Raw genomic sequence first — 20356 nt, forward strand, 5'->3', positions numbered from 1 at the left:
CCTACTAGTGAAACAGTGGCGGCGCCACGTACAGGTCAGGGTGTTCCCAGGAACACCCTGACCTGAAAAAATTTACTAAAAAAAATAAAAAAATTATATTTAAGCTAAATTAGGAACACCCTCAGATTAAAAAAAATTTATCTGTTCAACTTTCAAGCAAAAAAAAAAAAAAAAAAAAAAAAAAAAAGAAATTGTAACAGAGCCAAGCCAAAATTTATCTGTTCAACTTTCAAGCAAAAAAAAGCCCAAAACAAAAAAAAATTGAAACAGAACCAAGCCCATGGTAAGCCAAGCCCACGGCGAGCCCAATAGAGCAAACCGACCCACAGATTCTCAAAAAAAAAAAAAAACCAACACAGAATCAGACATCAATCTTACCCACCGTACCCCCGGTCACGTTGCTGCAGAAAAAACCAATCCCCAATACACGATACAGTCTATACAATACAGAGCAAAAGCAAAACAAACCAAAAGAAATACTGTGTTTATAAAAATAAAAAAAAAAAAAAAAAAAAAAAAAAAAAACCCAATACAGAGCCTCTATACCAAAACGGCAAAACCAAACCAAAAAACCCCAATACTCGCTCCTCGGTCGCCATAGCTTGCTCCTCGTCGTCATCGCCGTAGCTCGCGCCTCGTCGTCGTCACGGTAGCTCGCCCCTTATAGCAAATCGCAGATCGTAGACCGTAGATCACAATCGCAGTCGCCAGTCGTAGATCGCTCTGCTCGGTGCTAGCAGATCGCAAATCGCAGTTGCAGTCGTCGTTGCCGTAGCTCGGTGCTAGCAGATTGCAGATCCCTCCGGACTGGCGGACCCTCCCTGAGCTTCAGCTCCCTCAAGGTATTTCTAATTTCTCTCTCTTTTTCTCTCTCAGTTTCTCAGTCTCTCTCTCTTTTTCTCACTGAGTGTGATTTTCTAAAATAATAAGCGTCTCTCTCTCTTTGGTCTTTATTTAAATTAACTCAGTAACTCTCTCTCTCTCTGATTGGCTATTTGGCTGGCCAAATGAATCACTCCTCTCTCTGATTGGCTGGCCGAATGGATCATCGTTTGTCTTTATTTATATTTTGCTTTTACTTATTTTGTCTTTTTGAATTTGGCTTTGGTGTTTATTTTATCCGTTGGTGCTGTGTTGGTCAGTGTGTGTTCTGTGTTGGTGTAATATTAATTGTCTTTTAGTGAATATTGTGATTTGTGAATATTGCGAAATTTTCTGATTGGCAGGCAATTGTGATTGGGCATCAGGCAATAAGGCTTATGCTTGTCCATGGAGTGGGGTGGGGATAGATGGGTTGATCTGCACATCACACATGGGGCCGGGAGCACAATAATTAAAGCAATGTAATATGTTGTACATGACACTATTTTAATTATTGTGCTGCATATGAAATGTGTAATGTTAGGTTTTTTTAGTGTAATGTGTACAAGGGGCTAAATAATATAATAAATTAAAGTAGTATAATTAATGACAAATAAATTAAAGTAATATAGTTTATTGTTATGCTAAACAACAATAATTAAAGCTGTATAATTAACCAATACATTATAAAAGACAAATAAATTAAAGTAATATAGTTTATTTTTTTTTTTGAGAAACAAGAACTTTAATCTTTATTAGGGAGGAAGAAACAAATCAGCCGTGATCGGCACCAAGTACATGAGAAAGGTGTGGAGGGGCATTTTCCGTCCATACCGAGAATCCCCTAACATGTCTAGCATGTTGAGCTAGTTTATGTGCTACCATATTACCCATACGACCCACATGAGAGAATCTAATATTGCCATCTGCCATCATAGATTTTGCTGAACTGAGAATATGTCCAAAGGAGGATAGAGATGCTTCTTCAGACTTAAGTGTTTTAATAATATTTGCGGAGTCTCCCTCTAAAATGAATGAAGTGAAGCCAAGTCCCCGTGCAAGAGAAATAGCTCTGGCAGCAGCCAAAGCTTCTGTAATGTCTGGAGAGTATGGAAGGTTTGCTTGCTCCGAGAGAGAAGCCAGAGCTTGTCCTCTGCTGTTTCGGATAACAACACCCAATCCCGCTTTGCCCATATCTCTGAATTGGGCTCCATCAAAATTAATTTTGATCTCTCCTTCTGCCGGTGGTGACCAACAATCCCGCGAACGGTGAGGGTCTCTGTAGAGTGCGGCTGCATCGAGGTTAGCTTGTTGAAAGACTTCCAAAGCGTGAGTGGCTGTTGGAGCGACCTGTGCTAGTGGAAAGTCCTTTGGAGAGGTGCGGACCTGGTTTCTGCGATGCCAAATAGTCCACATTACTGATGCCAACAGTTCTGGATTTTTCTTTTCTTTGTCCGTGTACAGAAGCACTTCTTGAATGGAAGAAAACACCTTCATCTGCCTGAACGAAAAGGTTGATAAAGAACCCCACACCTATGTAAGTTGTGCGCAACTCCAGAGTGAATGAAAAACCGATTCGGTCTCTTGTTTGCACAGGTCGCAAACATCGTCATTTAGAATATGTCTTCGCTTCAGATTTTGTTTCACCGGTAATGCATTATGGCAGGTCCTCCAAAGGAAATTTCGGACTTTGTTTTGTACATTGAGACTCCAGATTAATTTCCATACTTCCTTATCTGGCTGTGCAGGAACGTCTTGTGGGATTGGTGCATGGTCAGCTGTGAGGAACCTTGTACCCGATCTCACTGTGTAAGTTCCTGATGGAGTGAACGGCCACACAACAGTATCTTCCACCGTATTTTGACACAATGGAATACTTAAAATCAGCTCTGTTTCCGATGGGGTGAAGAGTCCATTCAACATATTATGATCCCATTTCTTTGTGGTTGGATCTATGAGTGCAGAAACTTTCAACTCCTCCAAACCACTTACCACTTGTGATTCAATTCTCGGATGGGTTTTAGAAGGCAACCAAGCATCGTTCCACACACTAATAGCATCTCCACATCCCACTCTCCACCTTGCTCCCTTCAATAATAAATCCCTTCCTTTTAGTATGCTATGCCAAGCGTAAGACCCCGAACTTGAGTAGGAAGCTTCTAGGATAGAGCAATTTGGAAAAAACCTCGCCTTGAAAACCCTATATAGAAGAGAGTTTTTTTGGTGAAGTAATCGCCATGCTTGCTTTGCTAAAAGGGCATCATTGAAGTTTGCCAAATCTTTGAAACCCATACCCCCTTCCAATTTTGGTTTGCAAAGGGTGTCCCACTTGACCCAATGTACTTTTCTTCTGTCACCTTTTTGGCCCCACCAAAACTTTCTTATGAGACTCTCAATATCTCCACAAAGTCCTAAAGGAAGCTTGAAGCAACTCATTGTGTAGGTTGGTATTGATTGAACCACAGCTTTGATTAGGATCTCTCTACCCGCTTGAGACAAAAGCTTTTCTTTCCACCCTTGAATTTTTTTCCATACTCTCTCCTTAATGTAGTTGAAGCTAGCCTTTTTGTTTTTTCCCACCAAGGATGGTAATCCCAAATACTTCTCGTATTGTAGGATTTCTGGTACTTCCAAGGAAGATTTGATCTGATTTTTGACTTCCTCAGATGTGGACCTGCTGAAAAAGATGGTAGTTTTTGCTTTATTGATTTGTTGACCCGAACATCTTCCATAAAGTTCAAGTATATCCAGAACTTGTTGGCATTCCCGGATTGTTGCCCTACAAAATAACAGACTATCGTCTGCAAAAAAGAGATGGGTTAGTCGTGGGCTATTTCTGCATAGGCCATAACCCTTAATATCACCTTTCTCCTCCGCCTTAGTGATGAGGCCGTTTAAGCCTTCTGTGCATAGCAAAAAAAGGAATGGTGACAGTGGATCTCCTTGACGGATACCACGAGTAGGTTTTATCAACCCTTTTGGCTCTCCATTCACCAAGATGGAATAAGAGACCGTCTTGACACAAAGCATCATAAGTTTAATCCATCTTTCAGTAAATCCCACCCTTCTCATGACTGATTCGAGGTATGACCATTCCACCTTGTCAAATGCTTTGCTCATGTCTAATTTGATAGCCATATAGTCTTCCTTGCCCACATGCTTCTGCATACTATGGAGAGATTCAAAAGCAACTAGAATATTATCAGAAATTAGTCTGCTTTTTGTAAAAGCACTTTGATGCTCAGAGATGATCATTGGGAGAATTTTCTTTATTCTATTTGCCAATACCTTTGAAAATATTTTGTATAAAACATTACAAAGGCTGATGGGTCTAAAATCAGAAGCATATTCAGGGGAGTTTTTTTTTGGGATGAGTGTAATAAAAGTGTGGTTGAGATTATCAGGAAGGCAAGCAGAATTAAGAAAATGTAACACAGATTGAGTAACGTCATTACCAATTGTACCCCAGTAGTGTTGGTAAAACAAAGGAGGCATTCCATCTGGGCCAGGGGCTTTGAGAGGTGCCATTTCTTTAATTGCTTTCTGAACTTCCCATGCGGCAAATTCTTGCTCCAACTAATTGTTCAAGTTTGAGTTGATCACCTTCTCAATAGGCTCTGTGGCTGCATCACATGAATCCTGATTTGCAGATGTGTATAAGTCTTGGAAATAGCCAATGAGTATCTCGGCTACCTCATCATTGCTTGAACTCCATTGCCCATTAGTGGATCGAAGCTTCTGGATGGTATTTTTCCGCCTTCGTTGGGTAGCCCGGCTGTGAAAATACTTTGAGTTTCGGTCACCCTGAGTAGCCCATAGCACCTTTGATCTTTGGAACCATAGCCTATTTTCCTTGTCCATCAATTCTGTAATCTCTTGCTTTAATCTCTGAATTTTGAAGTTTTGTCCAGTGCGCATCGCCTCCTTCTCAGCTTCAGTCAACTCTTTCCTCTTTTTCTTCAAGGTATTTCTAATGTTGCCGAAGTGGTCCCTTTCCCATCTTTTTAGTTCTCGGCCACACCTTTCAATTTTTCTAATGACTTTTGTTGCTGGATCATCCACTCCCCTTTCTTCCCAACTGGCTTCTACAACCTCTGTACATGTATGGTCCGACAGCCATGCCTCTTCAAACCGAAATGGTTTTTTTGCACATTGAAATTCTAGGCCCGCCATATCTATCCATAATGGGCAATGGTCTGAAGAATCTGACTTGAGATGGTGGACTTTTGTACCTGCAAATCTTAAAAGCCAATCGTTAGTAGCCAAGGCTCGATCAAGTCTTTCCCATAATGAGTGACCTGCTGTAAAATGTTTTTGCCATGTGTACCAAGGTCCTGAGAAACCAAGGTCAATAAAGCCACACTCATCTGCTACATCTCGAAATAGTTGCATCTGTGATTGGTTCCTGCTGCTTCCTCCCAATTTTTCAGAGCTTCTCATGATCTCATTGAAATCCCCGGCGCACAGCCAAGGGATATTATACTTTCTGTGAAGTTGTCGAAGCTTGTTCCACAAGTCAATCCGTTTATGCGTCACAGGTTCACCATAAAAGCCTGTGAAACGCCATGCTTCCTCCTTCCCTTTGTTGATGATGGAATCTATATGATTTGGCGAGCAAGAATCGACATGCAAGTCTACTGAGTTTCGCCAAAAGAGTGCTAGACCTCCACCTCTGTTATTTCTTTCTACAAAAAATAAGTTATCAAATTCGATTTTCTGTTTGATTTCTTTCAGCCTTGCTTCATCCGCCCACGTTTCGGCTATAAACAGGACGGAGGGGTCTTTTGCTCGAATCACTACTTCAAGCTCTGTTCCTGTCCGCGGGTTCCCAAGCCCGCGGCAGTTCCAGACAATGATGCTCATGGTTCTTGGCGGGACTGCACAGCAGCCTCCGCCATTGAAGTTTCTGTGTTCTTATCTTTTGAAACCAGGACTTTCTTCTTTGGTAAATCCAAATGGTCTTCCTCGTCAATCTCTCTGTTTCTTTTGTTTAAAACAGAGTATTCGGAAAAACTTTCAGGTGGCGTAGTATGCTAAACAACAATAATTAAAGCTTTATAATTAACCAATACATTATAAAAGACAAATAAATTAAATTATGTTAGGTTAAATAATAATTAATAATTTTATAATTAATAAAATAATAATATAACAAATTATAGTTTATAAAAGACAAATAAATTAATAAAATAACTAAACAATAATAATTAATAATTTTATTAATATTTCAAATGAACTTATAGTTTATTATAAGTAACCTTTGTTCATTTTTTTTCTTTTCATTTTTTTTTTCCTCTTGAGGTTTTTGGATGTACAAAATGCAAATTTGTTTTGGTTTTAAGAACAGTTTTTTTTTTTTTAAAGCACAAACTTCATACCGGCCAAATTTTGAATTTCGGCCGGTATTTACCAAAACGTCCCAAAACACTCGAAATAGACTGAAATGGCCCGAAATTTTTTCAAAGTAAAATAGGAATACCCTGGATAAAATTCCTGGAGTCGCCACTGTAGTGAAACATTGCATCGTATTATGAAAAGTATATATAATGATCCCAATTAATCTGTTTGTAACCGTAGACCATCACAAAATCTTGAGACTGCATTGTAATCTACTACTAAACAGCAAATAAGGTTTAATTTAAAGAGTGGTGTCCATCATTGCGCTAAAAACTTGGGTCATATTTAAAAGGACAATCAGAGGTGGAAGTATCTCAAAATGTTACGAGAAATGATATTTTTATAATATTTTCACAACACTTTCTCAATAAATCCTATGTGGCAAACTGTTACAAATTGTTATTAGTAGTGTAGAAAAGTAATTTCAGTGGTAGATTCAAATTAGAACCAATAACAACTAATTACCAATGATTTGTTGTAAAAATATTATAAACGTAATATTTCTCAAATGTTACAGATTATTATCAAAGATGACAGATTATCTATTCTCCTTCCCAATTGTGGGATTATTCCAAAAAAAAAAAAAAATGATGGGAGGGTGCCACGTTGACCATTTCTCCTAATAAAACTAAAATGACACATCGTCATTTCTCTCCATCATTAATAGCAGGAGGTCACAACTCACAACCAGTTCAGCTACTCTCTCTCTCTCTTGGTAAAAAACAAGTTAGGAAAGATGAGGTTGCTAAATTGAAACACACAATGTATTTTAGGCAACCCCTCAATAATAACTGTCAATAACCGTTTTTCCCACCACCAATGTGGTTCCTTCAAACCAAACCAAAAAAACAATATACCCACCACCAACTTCTCCTATGCATGCCCATATCTCACCCTTTGTTCTCTCTCTGTCTCTAATGGCCAATGCGGTGGTTTACGCCCTCATAGCCACCGCCTTCTTCATCATCATGGTATTCTCTCCCTCCAGACAACATGGTCGTGATCATCGGGGCCTAAATCGCCGCCTAGGCTACGAATTCCGGATCACAAATTTCGACCCTCTAGTCAGCAAGTTGGAAAGACTGGCTGAAAATAGGGGACAAGAAGACCCCATTAATAGTACTACTTCTTCCTTCAATTTTGAAAACGGTTCCTTTGTGGATGAGGTTGACGATGCATATGAATATTTTAGTGAAGGAAAATTAAATACAACCTTAAGGTTGTACATTTTGTTCCCTTTGATAGACAAAGCACCAACCGATGGGGTGGTTAGTTGCAAGGAGCTAGAGGCTTGGTTTGAACATCAAGCACATCAGAGATTGATTTATACAACACAGAAAGAGATGGCATCGCGTGACAAGGACGTGGATGGGGCCATAGCTTTCAATGAGTATCTACCTCAGTTTTTTAAAGAAGATATAGGTACTTAAGAGTTTTTTTTTTATTTAAACCAAAAACTGGTCTCAAGCTGATTGTGCGAATAATACAGAAATTGCTCCATTTGTCTTCCTAGACATAACCAATTGTGAAATAAAAATTTGGAATTTAGAGCTAGTTGGGATTAGAATATGATCAATTACTGTTTGGAATAAAAGATTAAGTTGTTAAGAAATGTAAGAATTTACTTTATTGTAACAAAATGGTTGTTGTAATATTAGCTAGAAACTTCTTTTGTTTCTCTTGTTTTCTTGGTAACCTATATGAGCAAACAGATGTTGTATTGGATAGAATTTGATATAAAGAATGTGAAACAGAGAAAAATGGAATGGGGCATGGTGAAGCTGGATGGTGGAAGGAGCAATTTGATAATGCTGACATTGATCGAAGTGGATCTCTTAGCTTTGATGAGTTCAAAGAGTAAATTTTCGAACTTCCTTTGCTCTCCATTTCATCTTATTCATGTGTTTAAGATACACAAATGATTTGTGCATGCTGGGGAATTTGATGAATTAAAGCCTTATCTCCATGCAGTTTTTTGCACCCAGAAGACAGTGGGAATGAGAAAATTCAGAAATGGCTTTTGAGAGAAAAGATAAAGTAAGTAATTCACAAGTCTAATATTTTCTTCCTTTTGCATTTACATTGTAATAATGTACACAATTGAGATATGATATGAATGATGATAGTTTAGTTTCCCCTAACCTTTTTAGTCCAAAACCTCTTGTATGCTTAGTGCCTTGACAAAATGATTTTCTTTACAGGCGGATGGACAATGATGGTGATGGGAAACTCAACTTTGAAGAATTCCTAGACCATGCTTATGATATTTATAAGAATTATGCTGATTTTGAATCTCGTGGGGCTGATGTACCCACAGCAGAAGAGAAGTTTGCAGAGCTTGATGTGAACAAGGACAAGTATGCATCCTATGAACTTAAGAACAAGTTTTTCTTTCAAATTATGCACGATAATTTTCCCGTTGAATAATGTTAAGTTCTTTTGCAAACTATAGGATTATATCTTTATGTTCAATGTTGTTGGTGGATGGTTTAAACTAGCTGTTGTTGTTTAGGTTATTCGCTAATCTCATATTGACAAAAAAATTTCAGATTGTTGGTAGTGGAAGAATTGAAACCCATGCTAGGTTATCTTCACCCAGGAGAACTGACTTATGCAAAATATTATACTAGTTATCTGATTCATGAGGTCAGTTGCTATTCTATAATGTTGAGTCTTCGCATTACTTGTTGGTTTCTAACTGTAAGGACATTGAACTTTCTAACTTTGTGCCTTTTATTTCATTCAGGCTGATGACAACAAAGATGGGAACTTATCGCTTGATGAGATGCTCAATCATGAGCATATTTTGTATAACACAGTCTTTGATGAAAGCAAAGAAGATTACGATGATGATTTCCATGATGAACTCTAAACTGTGATCCCCAGAACATTTTTTAACATAACAATACAGAAGAAAATGAAAAATGAAACAAAATTTTCCTTCTCTCTTAGAAAGTACTGAGTTTTCTATTTATGAAGAAGCCTTAGCTCTTCAAACATGCCTAAATTTCCTTTATAATGATTGAGTAGATCTAACCTAGTATAGAATGTAATTAAAGGTCAGTCCATGTGTAAAGATGCAGCAATGGATGTCCGAATTAACTTGAGTTGCAATTTTTTTTTAATTTCTTTTTCCTAAAATGTCACAAATAGAGGAAATATCCAACCTCTTTTGATTGAAATCTAATGCAATGAATATTGGGTATGTGCTTAATGTGACCAAAAGTGTGTTGTCTGGACCGTCTGGTATGGGTTTTTTTTTTATTAGTATTGTGGTAAAAGTATATAGTCATCACTTTGTGGATTCAAGTGGTTTCTACAAAAGCTACTTCCATGGTAGTGTTAGAAATATATGGTTAAATGATTAAATTTACCATATTTTAATAGTTTAAGTTTTTGGGACAATCAGTAATTTAACAGGCAGAGTAGTAATTAAGCATATCACAAAATGAAATATTTTTCCTCAATAGACAGTTTGAGTAGGCTTAGTTTTTTACTCCATTATCAACATCCTTAATATTGGTTGATTGATTCAAGTAATATCTCCCAGATTCCTTGGGTTTTGATTCACTACTGCATTAGACAAGTTACACCAGTTACTTTTATCTTTCCAAATATGTGTACAAAATAACTTGAAAAACAACACTATTAGAACTGTTACTTAGAATTGCTTTAGTCATTTTGTTTATAGAATAATCTTTTCAAACATTATTTTTTCCTGAAGAAGATTGAATTATGTACACAGTATGTCTCTTTCGAGAAGGCTTTCAGCTGTAGTGTTAATTATTAAATAAGGAACTACTTGGCTTAGATTAGTGAACAACCATTGTCATGGTCCATGGATCCATTCCATCCACTTCAGATAGATTTGTTTTATTAGCAAAGCTTTATTATTTTATGTTACATTGGAAATAACACTCATACAGAAATACAAGAAGGAGAGTACAATCTTTGTGGTGTCCCATATTTGGTTCGAATTCTGTCTCTCTTTTCCTATTATCTACCTATTTATAAATAATAAGGATCAATACTTTTTAACTATAAAATATAATTAAACAAGTAATTAAATTTTATAATGGCAGATTTGTAATTGATTTTTATAATTTTAGGCCATTATCACCAAATTTTGCATTCCTTAAGTTCACTGTTAACTTTCAAGATTTAAAAAGAAGAATGATGCTATATTCATCTCATATCAAAGTCCCATTGCTTATCAACATTTACAAAGGTAGTTCCCATGTTATCCAGGATTACGGTTTTGGGTTCCTCTTTCTATATCTTCCATTCAAAAAAAAAAAAAAAAAGTTTTGGGTTCCTCTATTTTATTATTATTATTTTTTTTAAAGTTCTTTGGTTTTAAAATGAATTCACATTGCTGTCAAGCTTAGATTTAAGGCTTGAAAAGTTTGAGTTGTAAAGGTAATTGAGAATTTGAACACGTTTGTGATTTGTCAAGAACCTTTTGTAGTTCATTAGCATTGTTTAGTCTTCCTTATGAGTAGAGCAAAGTTCGAAACCCCCTCCATCACTTATTGTAACATTTATTTATTTTTTTAAAAGAAAGAATTTAAACTAGTAACTTTAAATATTTCATTATTAAATATTATCTCAAAAAAGAAATATTTCACTATCAAGTGGGTTTTTTTTTTCCCCCCGGATAAACACTTTATTGATCAACCCAACGACACAAAAAGGAGAGGCCCAGGTTTATTGCCTACGAGACTAGGGATGGAAAACTAGAGATGGGCACTAGCCCAAATCCAATCACACAATGCAGCTCTTCTAAGAACGCATAAGGCTACCTTTGCTTCACCCAACAACTGCTCTGTTTAGGCCGATAATAGCTTTTGTTTCTCATTTTTTGTTACCATCACTATCTCAAGATCTGTTGAGATACAGTTGAAAACTGAAAACATTGTAACAAAATAATTTTTAAATGTGTGAATAATGCCGTTGGATCCATTTTTAATGAAAAAATTGCTGAAAAGTAAGGTTTATGGGTCCCGTAAACAGTGCACGAGACCCGCTAGTGTGCACAGAAATATCAAAAATCACGGCTCAACAGTGCATGAATAGTACTCAATAGTGCACTTGTCCCCTAAAGTTGAAATTCGCCCACCCAAAAAAAAAAAAAAAAGAAAGAAAGAAAAAAAAGAGTAAAACGCAAACGCAGGTTCATCTGGATCCAAACGCTCACCAAGGTTGAGCTTAACCCAATTCTTTGGTGGGTGCTTCCCACCTTTCTCCTTTGCTGGTCTCTTCTATTGGTCATCCCATGCTTCCTTATGCTCTATATATGATTTGAGAACTTGCATGGATAGATCAGTTGTGGAACTTTTATTGCCATCCACTCTAGCTTTGTTCCTAGCCATCCAAATTTGATCACACAAAATAGTGTCATAAAAGCTAAAATTAGCTAACTACTTCGTCATTCTAACCCCCCCAAGATTGCTTTAGGCCTAAGAATGGTAAAGAGGTTCCACATGTTGCTCAAATTTAAAGGCCATGGGGCTAACAAGTAACAACCATAGTTGATAGTTGCTTCACCTAATCACATTGGAGAAAAAAAGGGGCTCTGGTCTAGACTAGAGTCTCCCTCTTTTCAGTGAGAATAGTGCATGTTTGGATCTAGATTCTAATTCCTTTTAAATTATTTGTACATGTAAAAAAAAGAAAAAAATAGTGACTGTTACATTCAATCATTTTGTTTCCTAAATAATTGCATTCAATATTTGCAAATGAATAAAAATGCATTGAATTGGTAAGTATACCTTTTTTTTTTTTTTTTTTGGAATTCTTGAAGACCAAGTTTTATTTTATAGTGGCTTGGATTTCCTAGAAAGACCTCAAAATCATAGTAGTCCAATAATTTTTTTACCTTCTTATAATAACCTTTGCTTAACGTTAATGATAGGAAAAATCCCATCTCAAAATCAGCAAAATTGGTTCTAGCTGGTCCCACACGTCTTACTTTAATCATACGGCGAAGAACAAAAACCTTTTTCTCAAAAAGAAATCTTATTCGTCAACTAAGCTGACTTTCCCCCAATAATTTCAACATTCTAAAAATACTTCTTAATCTTATCAATTCGATTTGATTTGATTTTTTTTTTTTTTTTTTTTTTTGAGATAAAAATTTGAACAACTTAAAGTTACAAAATTAGAATAATTGGGTCCACAATACAACTCAGTACCCACCGTCACAACTCGAAGCCAGGTCAATTTAAAAAAAAAAAAGACGCGTAAAGCAAAAAAAAAAAATCAACGGCTCTGATCTGACTTGGAGAACAATCTGACGGGTCCCACAAAATAAAATTCATAAAAATTTCAAATACAAAAAGAAAAAAAAAAGTATCAAAATTTATAGTACTATAAATTTGTGTAATTCAAGCTTCTTGTTTTTCAATTTTCGTTTTCTTTCTCTCTCTCTCTCTCTCTCTTTCTCTGAGCTAGGGTTTCACTTTTTCAGAGCGCCGTTGAGTTTGTCTCGATCGGTGACAGTACTGCTACTGTCTCATTCAATTCCGTGGACCACCAGGTAATTTTATCATTCCTCTATCAAAACCCCCAATTTTTTTGACTGAAATTAGGGTTTATTATTATTTTTTGGGTATGTTGATTTGGGCATTCGATCTATAATTTGCTGATGTGTTTTTGCTTCAATTTTTGGCAAATGGGTTGAATTTTGATTAGCTTGTGGTTGTAATTTTAGTGGGTTTTCATTCTTTTTGTTAATTGAAGTGTGAATTTGATAGAATTGTATGTGTTATTGGATTCAATCTGATTCGATCCGTGACTTTCTTCAAATTTACTTACATGGGTTTCAATTCTAAGTGCTCAAGGTCTTGCGGGTATATAATAGCTTTTCAAATTCTGGGGCAAAAAAGTTAGTTTTTTCTTTTCTTTTTTCTTTCAAGTTTATGTTTTTATTGCTTTTAATTCTTATTTTGAAAATTTGAGTGATTAGTGGGGTTGATGTGATAATAGTCATATAGATTCACTTTGATGTAATTTAGGTAGTGCAGCTGATTTACGTTTAAGGTTACTAGTCTCAGTGGATTTTGAACTGTTTTCTGATATTTGTCTCATTCTGATTATAATATTAATATTCAAATTGCACAGCAGAGCAGATTTTCTTTTTAGTCATCTTTTCATGCTTCATGTTTTTAAATTTAATTTTCACCTTAAATTAAGTTTTATTTTTACATTGGATGCAGAAAATGATGAGAAATACAAATAATTTAAATATCAAAGCTTTAAATGAAATTTGGTTTCCAGAAATTTGACGCAATGGATATAGATAAATTAAGGGAAAAAGGATGCAGGAGTATATCCGAGTTAACTGCACAAAATATATGTGTTTGCTTAGTTGTTGTGGTTTTACTTCGATTTATTGTTGGAATTGAAATATGATAGTTTTGGTTACTACAATTTTTTCATGGATGTTTTAATCACATTGTGATGTTCATTCTTAAACTATCGATCATTTATTGAGTTCTTGGTTACTACAATTTTTTCATGGACGTTTTAATCACATTGTGATGTCCGTTCTTAAACTATTGATCATTTATTGAGTTCTTTATGGACTTGGGTTTGGGATGGGAAGCTTGTTGAACATTTATGTGTCTGAATTAAGATATATTTGATACTCTCAGATACAATATGGCGATGGAAGTTACCCAGATTCTTCTGAATGCACAATCGATCGATGGTAATGTGCGGAAGCATGCAGAAGACAGTATAAAACAGTTTCAGGAGCAAAACCTCCCCAGTTTCTTCTTATCTCTGTCTGGAGAGCTAGCGAATGATGATAAGCCTGTAGAGAGCCGTAAATTAGCAGGTTTGATACTTAAGAATGCCTTGGATGCTAAGGAACAACATAGAAAGTTTGAGCTTGTTCAAAGCTGGGTGACCCTGGACACTGCCGTGAAGGCCCAGATTAAGACATGTTTGTTACAGACCCTATCTTCTGCTGTATCTGATGCTCGATCAACTGCATCTCAAGTCATTGCAAAGATTGCAGGCATTGAATTGCCTCAGAAACAATGGCCTGAGCTTATAGTGTCCCTTTTGTCAAATATTCACCAGCAAGCAGCTAATGTCAGGCAAGCCACTTTGGAGACTCTTGGATATTTGTGTGAGGAAGTCTCTCCTAATGTTGTGGATCAGGATCAAGTGAATAAAATACTTACAGCTGTAGTTCAGGGTATGAATGCATCTGAAGGGAACAATGATGTTAGGCTTGCTGCTACTCGAGCACTGTACAATGCCCTGGGCTTTGCTCAGGCAAATTTTAGCAATGATATGGAGCGTGACTATATCATGAGAGTTGTCTGTGAGGCAACTCTCTCCCCAGAAGTGAAAATACGGCAGGCAGCTTTTGAGTGTTTGGTCTCCATTTCATCAACTTACTATGAGAAATTGGCTCATTACATCCAGGACATCTTTAACATTACAGCGAAGGCCGTGAGGGAAGATGAGGAACCTGTTGCTCTTCAAGCCATTGAGTTCTGGAGTTCAATTTGTGATGAGGAGATAGATATCTTGGAAGATTATGGGGGTGATTTTACCGGGGACTCTGCTATTCCCTGTTTTTATTTTATAAAGCAGGCCCTCCCTGCTCTTGTCCCTATGCTGTTGGAGACACTCCTTAAGCAAGAGGAGGATCAGGATCAGGATGAGGGAGCTTGGAATATTGCAATGGCTGGGGGCACTTGCCTTGGCTTGGTTGCACGTACAGTGGGAGATGATATTGTCCCACTCGTTATGCCATTTATTGAAGAGAACATAACAAAACCAGAGTGGAGGCAAAGGGAAGCAGCCACGTATGCTTTTGGTTCAATTTTGGAGGGTCCTTCCCCTGACAAGTTAACACCTATTGTCAATGTTGCGTTAACATTCATGCTCGCTGCTTTAACTAAGGACCCAAATAACCATGTGAAGGACACTACTGCTTGGACCCTGGGGCGAATCTTTGAATTTCTTCATGGTTCAACCATAGATTCACCCATAATTACTCAAGCAAATTGCCAACAGATCATTACTGTTCTGCTTCAGAGCATGAAAGATGTTCCAAATGTTGCTGAGAAGGCCTGTGGTGCTCTCTATTTTCTTGCTCAAGGGTTTGAGGAGGGGGGCCCATCATCAACTCTAACTCCTTTTTTCCAGGAAATCGTTCAGGCCCTTCTCACTGTTACACACAGAGAAGATGCTAGTGAATCTCGATTGAGGACTGCTGCATATGAAACGTTGAATGAAGTGGTGAGGTGTTCAACTGATGAAACAGCTAGCATGGTGTTGCATCTTGTTCCTATCATCATGATGGAGCTGCACAAGACTCTTGAGGGGCAGAAACTCTCATCTGATGAGAGAGAGAAGCAGAGTGAATTACAAGGCCTGCTTTGTGGGTGTTTACAGGTCATTATTCAGAAGCTAGGGTCATCGGAGCCAACTAAATATCTCTTTATGCAGTATGCAGATCAGATAATGGAACTATACCTGAGAGTTTTTGCGTGTAGAAGTGCCACTGTGCATGAGGAGGCCATGCTTGCCATTGGAGCCCTTGCCTATGCAACAGGGCCAGATTTTGCAAAATACATGCCAGAGTTTTACAAGTACTTGGAAATGGGTCTTCAAAATTTTGAGGAGTACCAAGTGTGTGCTGTGACAGTTGGTGTTGTGGGAGATATATGCAGGGCATTGGAGGATCAGATTCTTCCTTACTGTGATGGGATTATGACACAACTACTTAAGAACTTATCAAGCAATCAGTTGCACCGTTCTGTTAAGCCTCCCATATTCTCATGCTTTGGTGATATTGCACTGGCTATTGGAGAGAACTTCAAAAAGTATTTGATGTATGCCATGCCCATGCTCCAGAGTGCTGCAGAGTTGTCTGCCCACACATCGGGTGCTGATGATGATTTGGTAGACTACACCAATTCTCTGAGAAATGGAATCTTGGAGGCATATTCTGGGATTTTCCAAGGGTTTAAGAACTCTCCTGAAACCCAGCTCTTGATTCCCTTTGCACTTCACATCCTCCAGTTTTTGGACAGCATTTATATGGAGAAAGACATGTGAGTTCTCTGTAGAAGACATTTATTTTTCTGGTGTTCTTATTTTAAATATTTTGTTCCGCATTATTTACTGATTTTTTTTAAAAAAAAATTGATTTATAGGGATGATGTGGTAATGAAAACTGCTGTTGGAGTCCTTGGAGATCTTGCAGATACACTTGGAAGTAATGCAGGTACTCTGATACAGCAATCTCTGTCAAGCAAAGACTTTTTAGATGAATGCTTGTCCTCAGATGACCATTTGATCAAAGAATCTGCTGAATGGGCTAAGTTGGCCATCAGTCGCGCCATTTCTGTTTGAGGCTAGCATCGCTTGGTATTCTCCTTTATTTTAGAAGTCCCTGCATGCATTTGGTCGTGTCGAGTTGGGGTCCAGGGTTGCATATTCATTGAGTCATCACCATTTTCTGACAACACAATACTGTTGGTCTTCAAGCTGTCACTAACTATTGCGTCATCACCAAATGTTGTCACTAACTAATGCATCAGCGCGCGCGCACACCCGGGGGTGGGGGGAGGGTTGTTATGGAGAAGAGGGTAGTCATGGCTTCACTGAAATGGGTGGAGGTCTCCATAGAAAATCAGAGCAAAGAGGGCTCATGGAGGAGTGCAGTTGCAGACAGAGAGGGAGGTAAGTGTGAGATGAAATTAGATGCTGCTCAAACTGCTTGATGATTGGCTGTGCGCTTGGGTCCTTAAACGATAGTCCTATTCTTGTTGAGGTTAGTCCCAAATGGTTACAGGTTTTTGAACAGAAGAATGCGAAGAGGTCGGTTCTGGTGTTGTGACATTTCAACAGCACCCAAGTGCTATATTCCCGAGTTTCTCCTTCCATCGGCATGTTTTTATTTCCATTTTCTCCTTCCTGGAGAACGTTTTCATTCCTGGTTTCTCCGTCAATAGCAGATTCTCATTCTTTTGTTAATTTGTGTCTTCATCTGTTCATCATATGTCCATCATGGTCAGTTTTATTTCATCCTTTTCATATTTTTTCTTTTACTTAGTATGCGGGTTGGGATTCACCCACATTTACTGAGTCTAAGAGCATTTCATCTTGCATTTCATTCATTCATTTTTCATTTTTGTCAGTCTTAGTAGGTGTTTTCTCAGGTCAAATGTAATACCATGCATTCATGAAGAGTGGTAAATGAGTATAGGTTTTGATTTTGCTTTGGAATGTGTAATCATATTCATATCTATCCCCTCCTGTGGAGGGTAGTATATTGGAATGTCACGAATTGTGATGACATTAAAAGGTTATGTAAGGATTTGAAGTGTCACCCTTTGCTAGAGGCAGTGTATTTGTGGTCCTGCCTCAGTTGTTATCTTTCAAGTGATATTAATGTTTATAGAAACGATGAATTTTGTGAATATGGGCAGCTTTATTTTCTTTCTTTCTGTTTATTGGTCTTTCTTGCCTTTCTGTTTGATTAATTGCCATAATTCATTTACAAACTAGCCTTGGCCCCTGCCATGAAGAATTGGATACCAGATCCTTGCTGCCCAAATTATTGACCTCATTGGTCAAGAACTTATTATAATCTGCATTACATCACAGAATCCATGCTTCAGCTGCAATTGGTTTATATATATATATATATATATATATATATATATATATAATATAGCAGAAGCCTAATCCTCAATTCCCTCCCATAAAGATGTGGTTTATGAAATTTCCGAACCACCACAATTGGTGATCCCCGTTGGTAATTCTCTAAGACATCGTGTAAAACACACCCCTTAAAACTCCACAAAGCACACCGCGACGTACACAAATAGTATGTATAAGTGTATAACCATGATGCACCGTTTCAGATGGTGAGTGACAGAGTCCGTAGGGCAAAGAGAGAGAGAATCTTGAGGGCCTCACTGCCGTCTGCTTTGCCTACCACCACCATGATACTGCTGGAACTGTAACTAGTACATTTTTTAATTAATTAATTTTTTGTTAGGCGTCAAATAAGTTTTTGGAATGATTTTTGTTTGAGCTGGTTCAATTTTTTGTCTGTGTGTTAGATTTGGATTTGTTATGGATATTTGGGTTACATTAGTAATATCTACTGTGACCAAAAAAAACTGAAATGGTGTTTAAATCTATTTTTCCCACACACAAAAACCTTGAACCATAGAGAGCCAAATTAGGAATAAGCAATGGGTCATGAGCTGCAACGATGACAAGACTGCAAGGTATTCCAATATTTCTTCTCTCTCTAGCATTGCTTGATTATGTTTTTGAAAAATTGTTGCAACCATTCCTGTTCTAAACATCTAATATCATAAAGGTTTTTTTTTTTTTCAAAAATTTTGGACAGTAAATATGATTAATTTCAGTGCTTTGGTTGCATTGGTTTGATTCATGTTTTTGAGTTAGTATTTCTTTTCTTTTGTTTTGTCTGCATATTTTTTTGTTGGATTTGGTTTTACGTTAGGGTATTTGTGTTAATTTAGTTTTGGATAGTCAAGGTTTAGAAAGCTAGCGTCAAATTAAATAAGAAAGCATTGAAATTTATGTCTGTCTGATGTTGCTCTTGAAAAGCAAATTAGGTTTTACTAATGTATACTCTTAGAGCATATATTAATAAATACTCTTAGAGCATATATTAATAAATTTTTTTTTATAGAAAAATGAAAATGTGACTAACTTTTTTGACAATGCATGCACTTAATTGGACTCAAATTTGTATCCCTATTTGGTTACCAGAATAAATGAGAGAGAGAGATGAGAATTTTAAATTTTGATATTATGTACTGTAATAAATTAAGCTACGTTTGTATAGCGCTTATAGCGCTTAAAATGGCCTGTGTTTGGAGTTTGGTGTTTTAAACAATGGGACCCACTGCTATAGTGGGTTCCACGGCAATTGTGCATAGTCAGGCAATTTTCTGGGTCTCACACAGTATTATTCATATTTAAAAACTATTTTGCTATAGTGTTTTTAGTAATAAATTTTCAATTTTCAGTAATAAGCAGTATTTAAACACACAATTAATATGCAAAAAAAAAAAAAAGAAAAAAAGAAAAGAGGTACGCATCAGATACATCAATTTGCATGGAAGTTTGGATAAAAAAGGATGCTTTGATATCCTTCTATTTGTAATTTTGAATCTTTATCTACCTTTTTTTTTTTTTTGAGAATGAAATCTTTATCTACCTTCATTGAATTGACAATAATTAAAAATGATTGATTATGATTACTAGACAACCTTAAAAGATGGCATTATTTAAAGATTGCGTGTCCTCTTCTTTTCCCAAAGGTTCCAATCTGACCCACTGGAAGCTGGCATGGCCGAAAGGACAGTGCCACTGGTGGTATTCTTGTTTTAATTGCAAGGATACAGAATCAGACAGAGAAAAGGCCTATTTTTATAACTCCTTGGTCGTTGTCTCGTTTTTTTAAATCTTTGGGTTCCCTTTTTTTTAAAACATATAGAATCATAATAATTAATAAGTAATAAATTAAATTAAGTTTTTTTAAAAATAACAAATTAAACATGTGGGGACCAGTTAATCAGGAGGTACTGTTAAGGCAGTGCTAACTGGGCCAATGACCCAATCTGAAGACGTAAGACCATCCGAGAAGGTCAGATAAGAATATAAAAAGAACGGAATGAAGAGAGGAGTAGAGATAATATGAGATAAGTCCAACGAGCGTCAGAGGATAAAAGTCATCTCGGCAACAAGTGTTCGAGGTCAGTACGAGTGTCATATCATCATGGACTTACTTCGAAGTTACATCATCATTAAGAGTTAGACGTCGGACAAGGGATAAGAAAGGAGAACGACAACAAATATCTTCAAAAAGCTGCTATCTCCGCATTAAATGACTCCCAACCAACACTCTGGCCGCATTAATGTGAAAGTAACGCCTAAACAGTGATCAAGTAGCCTTACAGCTACTAGTTGATGGTTCTGGGAGGTGCTGAATGAGACAGGAAGAAATTTCCCAAATTTAACCTACACATGTGTGGTAGGGATGACACCAAAACTGAAGTATATAACATGGAAAGATATACTA

General features: G+C 37.0%; 3 protein-coding genes across 3 annotated transcripts; 2 read left to right on the forward strand and 1 right to left on the reverse strand.

Annotated features, from left to right (window-relative positions):
• Positions 1-1635: 1635 nt before the first annotated feature.
• LOC115961146 lies at positions 1636-4389 on the reverse strand. The gene is made up of 2 exons (XM_031080177.1): positions 2590-4389; positions 1636-2394 (listed from the first exon to the last, which is right to left on the reverse strand). Exons 1-2 carry the CDS (start codon positions 4387-4389, stop codon positions 1636-1638), a joined length of 2559 nt encoding a protein of 852 aa, XP_030936037.1.
• A 2786-nt stretch (positions 4390-7175) lies between these two features.
• On the forward strand, positions 7176-9222 carry LOC115959157 (reticulocalbin-2). Its single transcript, XM_031077471.1, has 6 exons — positions 7176-7680; positions 8013-8115; positions 8230-8295; positions 8460-8615; positions 8808-8904; positions 9005-9222. Exons 1-6 carry the CDS (start codon positions 7176-7178, stop codon positions 9128-9130), a joined length of 1053 nt encoding a protein of 350 aa, XP_030933331.1. The 3' UTR covers positions 9131-9222.
• A 3415-nt stretch (positions 9223-12637) lies between these two features.
• LOC115959488 (importin subunit beta-1) lies at positions 12638-17731 on the forward strand. Its single transcript, XM_031077903.1, has 3 exons — positions 12638-12796; positions 13914-16337; positions 16440-17731. Exons 2-3 carry the CDS (start codon positions 13921-13923, stop codon positions 16636-16638), a joined length of 2616 nt encoding a protein of 871 aa, XP_030933763.1. The 5' UTR covers positions 12638-12796; positions 13914-13920; the 3' UTR covers positions 16639-17731.
• The last annotated feature ends 2625 nt before the right edge of the window (positions 17732-20356 follow it).

Source organism: Quercus lobata, chromosome 9 (genome assembly GCF_001633185.2).
Source record: "Quercus lobata isolate SW786 chromosome 9, ValleyOak3.0 Primary Assembly, whole genome shotgun sequence".
NCBI lineage: Eukaryota > Viridiplantae > Streptophyta > Magnoliopsida > Fagales > Fagaceae > Quercus > Quercus lobata.

Bases quoted from the DNA above. Each gene is read 5' to 3' on its own strand.
- LOC115961146 (XM_031080177.1), bottom strand. From the start codon at position 4,389: ATGGCACCTCTCAAAGCCCCTGGCCCAGATGGAATGCCTCCTTTGTTT. The intron at 2,395-2,589 runs GTATGGAAATTA...CAACTTACATAG, and splicing joins CTGCACAGCCAGATAAGGAA to GTGTGGGGTTCTTTATCAAC.
- LOC115959157 (XM_031077471.1), top strand. From the start codon at position 7,176: ATGGCCAATGCGGTGGTTTACGCCCTCATAGCCACCGCCTTCTTCATC. The intron at 7,681-8,012 runs GTACTTAAGAGT...AATGTGAAACAG, and splicing joins GTTTTTTAAAGAAGATATAG to AGAAAAATGGAATGGGGCAT. The intron at 8,116-8,229 runs GTAAATTTTCGA...ATCTCCATGCAG, and splicing joins AGCTTTGATGAGTTCAAAGA to TTTTTTGCACCCAGAAGACA.
- LOC115959488 (XM_031077903.1), top strand. From the start codon at position 13,921: ATGGCGATGGAAGTTACCCAGATTCTTCTGAATGCACAATCGATCGAT. The intron at 16,338-16,439 runs GTGAGTTCTCTG...ATTGATTTATAG, and splicing joins ATTTATATGGAGAAAGACAT to GGATGATGTGGTAATGAAAA.